General features: G+C 49.3%; 1 protein-coding gene across 1 annotated transcript in view; it reads right to left on the bottom strand.

Moving 5' to 3' along the window:
- Positions 1 to 2,485: 2,485 nt before the first annotated feature.
- Positions 2,486 to 11,401, bottom strand: part of LOC140545773 (integral membrane protein 2C-like) — a 12,342-nt gene continuing 3,426 nt past the window's right edge. The window contains exons 2-6 of the mRNA XM_072668746.1: positions 11,063 to 11,203; positions 10,632 to 10,814; positions 10,407 to 10,532; positions 10,128 to 10,278; positions 2,486 to 5,680 (exon numbers count right to left, since the gene is read on the bottom strand). Coding sequence (XP_072524847.1) covers positions 5,589 to 5,680; positions 10,128 to 10,278; positions 10,407 to 10,532; positions 10,632 to 10,814; positions 11,063 to 11,203 — 693 coding nt within the window. The 3' untranslated portion in view covers positions 2,486 to 5,588. The remainder of the gene's footprint in view (positions 5,681 to 10,127; positions 10,279 to 10,406; positions 10,533 to 10,631; positions 10,815 to 11,062; positions 11,204 to 11,401) is intronic.

The following is an 11,401-nucleotide window of genomic DNA, read 5'->3' as shown; positions in this document are numbered from 1 at the left end:
GCCAGCAATTCTACACCCAAATACACCCAGCCCGCCAGCAATTCTACACCCAAATACACCCAGCCCAGTCAGCAATTCTACACCCAAATACACCCAGCCCAGTCAGCAATTCTACACCCAAATACACCCAGCCCCACCAGCAATTCTACACCCAAATACACCCAGCCCCGCCAGCAATTCTACACCCAAATCAGCCACAGATACCCCAAATACACCCAGCCCCGCCAGCAATTATCCACCCAAATCAGCCACAGATACCCCAAATACACCCAGACCCACCAGCAATTATCCACCCAAATCAGCCACAGATACCCCAAATACACCCAGACCCACCAGCAATTCTCCACCCAAATACACCCAGCCCCGCCAGCAATTCTCCACCCAAATACACCCAGCCCCGCCAGCAATTCTACACCCAAATACACCCAGCCCCGCCAGCAATTCTACACCCAAATCAGCCACAGATACCCCAAATACACCCAGCCCCGCCAGCAATTCTACACCCAAATACACCCAGCCCGCCAGCAATTCTACACCCAAATACACCCAGCCCAGTCAGCAATTCTACACCCAAATACACCCAGCCCAGTCAGCAATTCTACACCCAAATACACCCAGCCCCGCCAGCAATTCTACACCCAAATACACCCAGCCCCGCCAGCAATTCTACACCCAAATCAGCCACAGATACCCCAAATACACCCAGCCCCGCCAGCAATTATCCACCCAAATCAGCCACAGATACCCCAAATACACCCAGACCCGCCGGCAATTCTCCACCCAAATCAGCCACAAATACCCCAAATTCCTCAGCCTCTCCGACCCAGAGAAACTGCCCTATCTGCTAGGAGAGCATAGAGAGTGCTGCTCACTCGCAGCTCAGTACACCCTCGCCTGCCACCGTCAGAGAGACAGTGAGTGACCAGATCAGCTTCTACACACTGAAACTGTTCAGTCATGTTTCATCTGTTCACATTTCACAACTTTCCTGTAACCTGTAGCTTTGGCAATACAAATGTAGCTCTATCTGTCATCCCAATAAAGCCCCCTGAATTGAAATTGAATTGAGAGAGAGAGAGAGACAAAGAGAGAGAGAGAGAGACAAAGAGAGAGAGAGAGAGAGAGAGAGAGAAAGAGAGAGAGAGGGAGAAAGAGAGAGAGAGGGAGAGAGACAAAGAGAGAGAGAGGGAGAGAGACAAAGAGAGAGAGAGGGAGAGAAAGAGAGGGAAAGAGAGAGAAAGAAAGAAAGAGAGAGAGAGGGAGAATAGAAACAGGAATAATAATAATACAGAAATGAAGAATTCTGTGAGATTCTGACCCTCTCTGATCTCTGGACAGTGAATGGAGGAGAATGGAAGCAGGCGTCAGTCCTGCAGTTTATAATCGCCTCTGTCTTCACAGGTTAGCAGTTCCAGCAGCGCTGCAGTTTTCACACTCTGCTGCCGCCGCCTCTCTGCTCACTTCTGTAGTTGGTGGTTCTGGGCAGCTGATTCAGAACCACCTGATCTGTAAGAGCAGCACTGCAACAGAACTCACTCTGCTCAGTAATCAGGATACCGTGAATACTCTGAATCTGTCTCTCACACACACACGCACACACACACGCACACACACTGCTTTCTTGTGCAGAACTGGTCTAACGCTGCTATTTAGAGATGCTGATAAAATCATTCAGTGAACTGATCTCATCTCCACTATTCTCACACCCCCCAACACAGTGCTGTAAACACTCTCCCACAGCTGCATAACAGGTTCTCAGTGTGAAAAGTGTTCAGAGCAGAACCTTAGATTAGCGTGTCTTCCCCTCAGAACCTGACCTGTACAGTCACACCTTCCGACACTCATTTATTCATTTTAAGAAGAGGATCAGAAAGAGACACTATTTGACCAAATGTATTGGGACACTTGCTCACTCACTGTTTCTTCTGAAATCAAGGGTATTAAAAGAGTTGATCCTGCTTCTGTTGGAGTAACTGTCTCTACTGTCCAGAGAAGAAGACTATCTACTAGATTCTGGAGGAGCACTGCTGTGAGGATTTGATTGCATTTGTTAGTGAGGTCAAGATGTTAGATGATCATTACCCCACCTCATCATCTCCAACTCCCCAACTCATCCCAAAAGTACTGGATGGAGCTCCTCCACCATCATTCCAGAGAACACAGCTCTTCCACTGCTCCACAGCTCCTCAATGCTGGGGGGCTTTATACCCCTCTAGCCCACGCCTGGCATTAGGCAGCATGGAGCCAAAAGGGTCATGATGTTGATCTGCTCCAGAGTCCTATTCTATTGGCAGTACTTCTTCTCTACAGGGACTAGACAAGCTGTGTGTGCATTTGCACATCTGTGTCAGCAATGGGTGCAGCTTACAGTAGCTGAATGCATTCATTAGAAGGGGTGTCCACAAACTTTTGGACATAAAGTACACGCATTGTGAACTGGTTCTACCAGCTGTGTGAAGCTCAGTAAACACCGGACTCAGAGACAGTGTGAGGAGGTGGTTCTGTTTATTAAAGATATGATTCGCTACAGTACCGTCTACATAGAGAACACTGCAACAGTGTGTGTGTGTGTGTGTGTTGCTACAGTCCAGATTCTGAAACTTGAATAATAAACAGCTACAAGAGGAAGAACAGTGAACAATACTAAGGTGCTGATATCTACACATGCTTTACTGTTTTAGGAACAAACTACACCCCCCCCAACACACACACACACACACACACACACACACACACACTGCTACTGGGTGATCTGCTGGAAGAGCATCTATTTGTGAACATCAGGAATTATTGCAGGTAAATCAGGAAGCAGGAGAGAATAAATTAAAAGCTTCTCACACACTCCCACATGCTCTCACACACTCTCACATGCTCTCACACACTCTCACACACTCACACGCTCTAACACTCTCACACATGCTCTCACACACTCTCACATGCTCTCACACACTCTCACACACTCACACGCTCTAACACTCTCACACATGCTCTCACACACTCTCACATGCTCTCACACGCTCTCACATGCTCTCACACACTCTCACACACTCACACGCTCTCACACGCTCTCACACGCTCTCACACACTCCCACATGCTCTCACACACTCTCACACACTCACACGCTCTAACACTCTCACACATGCTCTCACACACTCTCACACGCTCTCACACGCTCTCACATGCTCTCACACACTCTCACACACTCACACGCTCTCACACGCTCTCACACGCTCTCACACACTCCCACATGCTCTCACACACTCTCACACACTCTCACATGCTCTCACACACTCTCACACACTCACACGCTCTAACACTCTCACACATGCTCTCACACGCTCTCACATGCTCTCACACGCTCTCACATGCTCTAACACTCTCACACACTCTCACACGCTCTCACACGCTCTCACACACTCCCACATGCTCTCACACACTCTCACACACTCTCACATGCTCTCACACACTCTCACACACTCACACATGCTCTCACACACTCTCACACACTCACACGCTCTAACACTCTCACACATGCTCTCACACGCTCTCACACGCTCTCACATGCTCTCACACACTGACATGCTCTAACGCTCTCACACACTCTCACACGCTCTCACACGCTCTCACACACTCACATGCTCTAACACTCTCACACGCTCTCACATGCTCTAACACTCTCACACGCTCTCACACACTCTCACACGCTCTCACACACTCTCACATGCTCTCACACACTCTCACACGCTCTCACACGCTCTCACATGCTCTAACACTCTCACACACTCTCACACGCTCTCACACACTCTCACACGCTCTCACACACTCTCACATGCTCTCACACACTCTCACACGCTCTCACACGCTCTCACATGCTCTCACACACTCTCACACACTCACACGCTCTCACACGCTCTCACACGCTCTCACACACTCCCACATGCTCTCACACACTCTCACACACTCTCACATGCTCTCACACACTCTCACACACTCACACGCTCTAACACTCTCACACATGCTCTCACACGCTCTCACACGCTCTCACATGCTCTCACACGCTCTCACATGCTCTAACACTCTCACACGCTCTCACACGCTCTCACACACTCTCACACGCTCTCACACGCTCTCACACGCTCTCACACACTCTCACACGCTCTCACAAGCTCTCACACACTGACATGCTCTAACGCTCTCACACACTCTCACACGCTCTCACACGCTCTCACACACTCACATGCTCTAACACTCTCACACGCTCTCACATGCTCTAACACTCTCACACGCTCTCACACACTCTCACACGCTCTCACACACTCTCACATGCTCTCACACACTCTCACACGCTCTCACACGCTCTCACATGCTCTAACACTCTCACACGCTCTCACAAACTCTCACACTCTCACATGCTCTAACGCTCTCACACACTCTCACATGCTCTCACACGCTCTCACATGCTCTAACACTCTCACACGCTCTCACATGCTCTAACACTCTCACACCCTCTCACACTCTCATACGCTCTCACACGCTCTCAAACACTCTCACATGCTCTAACACTCTCACACGCTCACACTCTCCCATGCTCTAACACTCTCACACCCTCTCACACACTCTCACACACTCACACGCTCTAACACTCTCACATGCTCTCACACGCTCTCACATGCTCACACGCTCTCACACGCTCTCACATGCTCTCACACACTCTCACACGCTCTAATACTCTCACACGCTCTCACATGCTCACACGCTCTCACACGCTCTCACACACTCTCACATGCTCTCACACGCTCTCACACGCTCTCACATGCTCTAACACTCTCACACGCTCTCACACACTCTCACACACTCTCACACACTCTCACATGCTCTCACACGCTCTCACACACTCTCACACACTCTCACACGCTCTCACATGCTCTCACACACTCTCACACGCTCTCACACACTCTCACATGCTCTCACACGCTCTCACACGCTCTCACACACTCTCACATGCTCTAACACTCTCACACGCTCTCACACACTCTCACACACTCTCACATGCTCTAACACTCTCACACCCTCTCACACACTCTCACACGCTCTCACACACTCTCATACGCTCTCACACGCTCTCACACACTCTCATACGCTCTCACACACTCTCACATGCTCTCACACACTCTCACACGCTCTCACACGCTCTCACACGCTCTCACATGCTCTAACACACTCTCACACGCTCCCACACGCTTTCACACGCTTTCACACGCTCTCACACGCTCTCACACACTCTCACGTGCTCTTACACTCTCACACACTCTCACACGCTCTCACACACTCTCATACGCTCTCACACGCTCTCACACACTCTCACATGCTCTTACACTCTCACACACTCTCACACGCTCTCACACACTCTCCCATGCTCTAACACTCTCACACCCTCTCACACACTCTCACATGCTCTCACACACTCTCACACACTCTCACATGCTCTCACACACTCTCATACGCTCTCACACACTCTCACACGCTTTCACACGCTCCCACACGCTTTCACACGCTTTCACACGCTTTCACACGCTCTCACACACTCTCACACACTCTCGCAGATCAGAGTCTCCACCACAAACGTGTTCTCTAAGTGCAGAATGGAACGACAGTTCTGCACCTCACGTCTGAAAATACCTGTGAGAGAAAGAGTGAGAATATAATCAGACCAAGCAGATCAGACCTGTACCTGTACACTCACTGTACCTCTACCTGTACCTGTACACTCACTGTACATCTACCTGTACCTGTACACTCACTGTACCTCTACCTGTACCTATACACTCACTGTACATCTACCTGTACACTCACTGTACCCCTACCTGTACCTGTACACTCACTGTACCCCTACCTGTACCTATACACTCACTGTACCTCTACCTGTACCTGTACACTCACTGTACATCTACCTGTACTTATACACTCACTGTACATCTACCTGTACCTATACACTCACTGTACCCCTACCTGTACCTGTACACTCACTGTACATCTACCTGTACCTGTACACTCACTGTACCCCTACCTGTACCTGTACACTCACTGTACCTCTACCTGTACCTATACACTCACTGTACATCTACCTGTACCTATACACTCACTGTACCTCTACCTGTACCTGTACACTCACTGTACCTCTACCTGTACCTATACACTCACTGTACATCTACCTGTACACTCACTGTACCCCTACCTGTACCTGTACACTCACTGTACCTCTACCTGTACCTGTACACTCACTGTACATCTACCTGTACTTATACACTCACTGTACCTCTACCTGTACCTGTACACTCACTGTACCTCTACCTGTACCTATACACTCACTGTACATCTACCTGTACACTCACTGTACCCCTACCTGTACCTATACACTCACTGTACCTCTACCTGTACCTGTACACTCACTGTACATCTACCTGTACTTATACACTCACTGTACCTCTACCTGTACCTGTACACTCACTGTACATCTACCTGTACCTATACACTCACTGTACATCTACCTGTACCTGTACACTCACTGTACATCTACCTGTACCTATACACTCACTGTACCCCTACCTGTACACTCACTGTACATCTACCTGTACCTGTACACTCACTGTACCTCTACCTGTACCTGTACACTCACTGTACATCTACCTCTACCTGTACACTCACTGTACCTCTACCTGTACACTCACTGTACATCTACCTGTACCTGTACACTCACTGTACCTCTACCTGTACCTGTACACTCACTGTACATCTACCTGTACCTATACACTCACTGTACATCTACCTGTACACTCACTGTACATCTACCTGTACCTATACACTCACTGTACCTCTACCTGTACACTCACTGTACCTCTACCTGTACCTGTACACTCACTGTACATCTACCTGTACCTATACACTCACTGTACCTCTACCTGTACACTCACTGTACCTCTACCTGTACCTGTACACTCACTGTACATCTACCTGTACCTGTACACTCACTGTACATCTACCTGTACACTCACTGTACATCTACCTGTACCTGTACACTCACTGTACCTCTACCTGTACCTGTACACTCACTGTACCTCTACCTGTACCTGTACACTCACTGTACATCTACCTGTACACTCACTGTACATCTACCTGTACCTGTACACTCACTGTACCTCTACCTGTACCTGTACACTCACTGTACATCTACCTGTACACTCACTGTACATCTACCTGTACCTGTACACTCACTGTACCTCTACCTGTACCTGTACACTCACTGTACCTCTACCTGTACCTATACACTCACTGTACATCTACCTGTACACTCACTGTACCCCTACCTGTACCTGTACACTCACTGTACCCCTACCTGTACCTGTACACTCACTGTACATCTACCTGTACCTGTACACTCACTGTACATCTACCTGTACTTATACACTCACTGTACATCTACCTGTACCTATACACTCACTGTACCCCTACCTGTACCTGTACACTCACTGTACATCTACCTGTACCTGTACACTCACTGTACATCTACCTCTACCTGTACACTCACTGTACCTCTACCTGTACACTCACTGTACCTCTACCTGTACCTGTACACTCACTGTACATCTACCTGTACCTATACACTCACTGTACATCTACCTGTACACTCACTGTACATCTACCTGTACCTATACACTCACTGTACCTCTACCTGTACACTCACTGTACCTCTACCTGTACCTATACACTCACTGTACATCTACCTGTACCTGTACACTCACTGTACATCTACCTGTACTTATACACTCACTGTACATCTACCTGTACCTATACACTCACTGTACCCCTACCTGTACCTGTACACTCACTGTACATCTACCTCTACCTGTACACTCACTGTACCTCTACCTGTACACTCACTGTACATCTACCTGTACCTGTACACTCACTGTACCTCTACCTGTACCTGTACACTCACTGTACATCTACCTGTACCTATACACTCACTGTACATCTACCTGTACACTCACTGTACATCTACCTGTACCTATACACTCACTGTACCTCTACCTGTACACTCACTGTACCTCTACCTGTACCTGTACACTCACTGTACATCTACCTGTACCTGTACACTCACTGTACATCTACCTGTACACTCACTGTACATCTACCTGTACCTGTACACTCACTGTACCTCTACCTGTACCTATACACTCACTGTACCTCTACCTATACACTCACTGTACCTCTACCTGTACCTGTACACTCACTGTACCTCTACCTGTACCTATACACTCACTGTACCTCTACCTGTACCTGTACCTCTACCTGTACACTCACTGTACCTCTACCTGTACACTCACTGTACCTCTACCTGTACCTGTACCTCTACCTGTACACTCACTGTACCTCTACCTGTACCTGTACACTCACTGTACCTCTACCTGAACCTGTACCTCTACCTGTACACTCACTGTACCTCTACCTGTACCTGTACCTCTACCTGTACACTCACTGTACCTCTACCTGTACCTGTACACTCACTGTACCTCTACCTGAACCTGTACCTCTACCTGTACACTCACTGTACCTGTACCTCTACCTGTACCTGTAGCTGTACCTCTACCTGTACACTCACTGTACCTGTACCTGTACCTCTACCTGTACCTGTACCTCTACCTGTACCTGTACCTCTACCTCTACCTGTACACTCACTGTACCTCTACCTGTACCTGTAGCTGTACCTCTACCTGTACACTCACTGTACCTCTACCTGTACCTGTAGCTGTACCTCTACCTGTACACTCACTGTACCTCTACCTGTACCTGTAGCTGTACCTCTACCTGTACACTCACTGTACCTCTACCTCTACCTGTACCTGTACCTCTACCTGTAGAGCAGATGTAAGAGCAGGTGTAAGGGTAGGTGTGAGAGCAGGTGTAAGGGTAGGTGTAAGGGTAGGTGTGAGAGCAGGTATAAGGGTAGGTGTGAGAGCAGGTGTAAGGGTAGGTGTAAGGGTAGGTGTGAGAGCAGATGTAAGAGCAGGTGTAAGGGTAGGTGTGAGAGCAGGTGTAAGGGTAGGTGTAAGGGTAGGTGTGAGAGCAGGTATAAGGGTAGGTGTGAGAGCAGGTATAAGGGTAGGTGTGAGAGCAGGTGTAAGGGTAGGTGTGAGAGCAGGTGTAAGGGCAGGTGTAAGGGTAGGTGTGAGAGCAGGTGTAAGGGTAGGTGTAAGGGCAGGTGTAAGGGTAGGTGTGAGAGCAGGTGTAAGGGCAGGTGTAAGGGTAGGTGTGAGAGCAGGTGTAAGGGTAGGTGTGAGAGCAGGTGTAAGAGCAGGTGTAAGAGCAGGTGTAAGGGTAGGTGTGAGAGCAGGTGTAAGAGCAGCTGTAAGAGCAGGTGTAAGGGTAGGTGTGAGAGCAGGTGTAAGGGTAGGTGTAAGGGTAGGTGTGAAAGCAGGTGTAAGGGCAGGTGTAAGGGTAGGTGTGAGAGCAGGTGTAAGAGCAGGTGTGAGAGCAGGTGTAAGGGTAGGTGTGAGAGCAGGTGTAAGAGCAGGTGTAAGGGTAGGTGTAAGGGTAGGTGTGAGAGCAGGTGTAAGAGCAGGTGTAAGGGTAGGTGTGAGAGCAGGTGTAAGGGTAGGTGTGAGAGCAGGTGTAAGAGCAGGTGTGAGAGCAGCTGTAAGAGCAGGTGTAAGGGTAGGTGTGAGCAGGTGTAAGAGCAGGTGTAAGAGCAGGTGTAAGAGCAGGTGTAAGGGTAGGTGTGAGAGCAGGTGTAAGAGCAGGTGTAAGGGTAGGTGTGAGAGCAGGTGTAAGAGCAGGTGTAAGGGTAGGTGTGAGAGCAGGTGTAAGAGCAGGTGTAAGAGCAGGTGTAAGAGCAGGTGTAAGGGTAGGTGTGAGAGCAGGTGTAAGAGCAGGTGTAAGAGCAGGTGTAAGGGTAGGTGTGAGAGCAGGTGTAAGAGCAGGTGTAAGGGTAGGTGTGAGAGCAGGTGTAAGAGCAGGTGTAAGGGTAGGTGTGAGAGCAGGTGTAAGGGTAGGTGTGAGAGCAGGTGTAAGAGCAGGTGTAAGGGTAGGTGTGAGAGCAGGTGTAAGAGCAGGTGTAAGGGTGACTCACGGCGGCGGGTGATTCTGCGTTTGAGGTGGAACGTCTCCTTCTTTTCACAAAGTCTGTGGATAAACACTCCGAGCTCCTGGGTGTCGGACACCAAACCGGTCACCACCATCTCCTCCTGAACCACGAACGTCTGAGGGAGATAGATCCCCTTCTACAGAGAAAAAGAGAGAGAGAGGGAGAGAGGGAGAGAGAGAGAGAGACTTACAATATTAGAAGCCTGCGCTTTTCCACACACACACACACACACACACACACACACACACACACACAAATACATACATGTCTGGTTCTCATTTTGACGTTAATAAGAAGTTCCCACAGGTTCCGTGGGGGCATCACGATGGTGGAGTTCAGTTCAGTGATGTAGCACTTATCCAGCTCAACATCATGATAAGCCGTCAGCCCCTAAACACACACACACACACACACACACACACATCTTCTGATGAGTCGAGCTGTGAAAGATGTGTATATGTATTACTGTGTGTGTGTGTGTGTGTGAACCTTGTTGAAGTCGTGGATGATGTTAGCTGGCTCGGTGCTGCTGAACTTGGGGATGCTGAGATGCTCGTAGTTCTCCTGAAGGAATATTCCAACGTTCTCCTCCAGCTCCTCGGCTCTCCGCAGGGGGGCGCTCAAAGCGTTCTCATATAGAACATGGCAGTGGAAGCGACTCTGATCTGGAGCCTACAGCAATATCATACACTTCATCATCACCTCCACCATCACCTTCATCACCACCATCATCATCAAATGCAGAAGAACTGTCAGGTGAGTGTAGCTGTGTGGTCAGGTGAGTGTAACTGTGTGGTCAGGTGAGTGTATCTATGTGGTCAGGTGAGTGTAGCTGTGTGGTCAGGTGAATGTAACTGTGTGGTCAGGAGGGAGTAGCTGTGTGGTCAGGTGACAGTAGCTGTGCGGTCAGGTGAGTGTACCTGTGGAATGATGTAGTAGCGGTAGATGTAGACAGAGGCATAGACAAGGCTGCAGGTGAACACTATCAGAGCAGTGGTCAAGCAGCAGAGTCCACTCAGAGAGGAACGGGTCTGTCCTGGCCAAACCGGCTCACCCTGCACCTGTTTTAAGGGACAGGGATCATAAGCAGCCAATCTGAAACGGAACCCTGCAAAAGAAAAGTGCTGCAGCAGTGAGGGAGCAGTGAGGCAGTGAGGGAGCAGTGAGGAAGCTGTGAGGGAGCAGTGAGGCAGTGAGGGAGCTGTGAGGCAGTGAGGGAGCAGTGAGGCAGCTGTGAGGCAGTAAGGAAGCTGTGAGGG

Source organism: Salminus brasiliensis, chromosome 23 (genome assembly GCF_030463535.1).
Source record: "Salminus brasiliensis chromosome 23, fSalBra1.hap2, whole genome shotgun sequence".
Classification (NCBI taxonomy): Eukaryota; Metazoa; Chordata; class Actinopteri; order Characiformes; family Bryconidae; genus Salminus; species Salminus brasiliensis.
The sequence above is the reverse complement of the archived record's forward strand: the minus strand, read 5'-3'. Positions and strand labels throughout refer to the sequence as shown.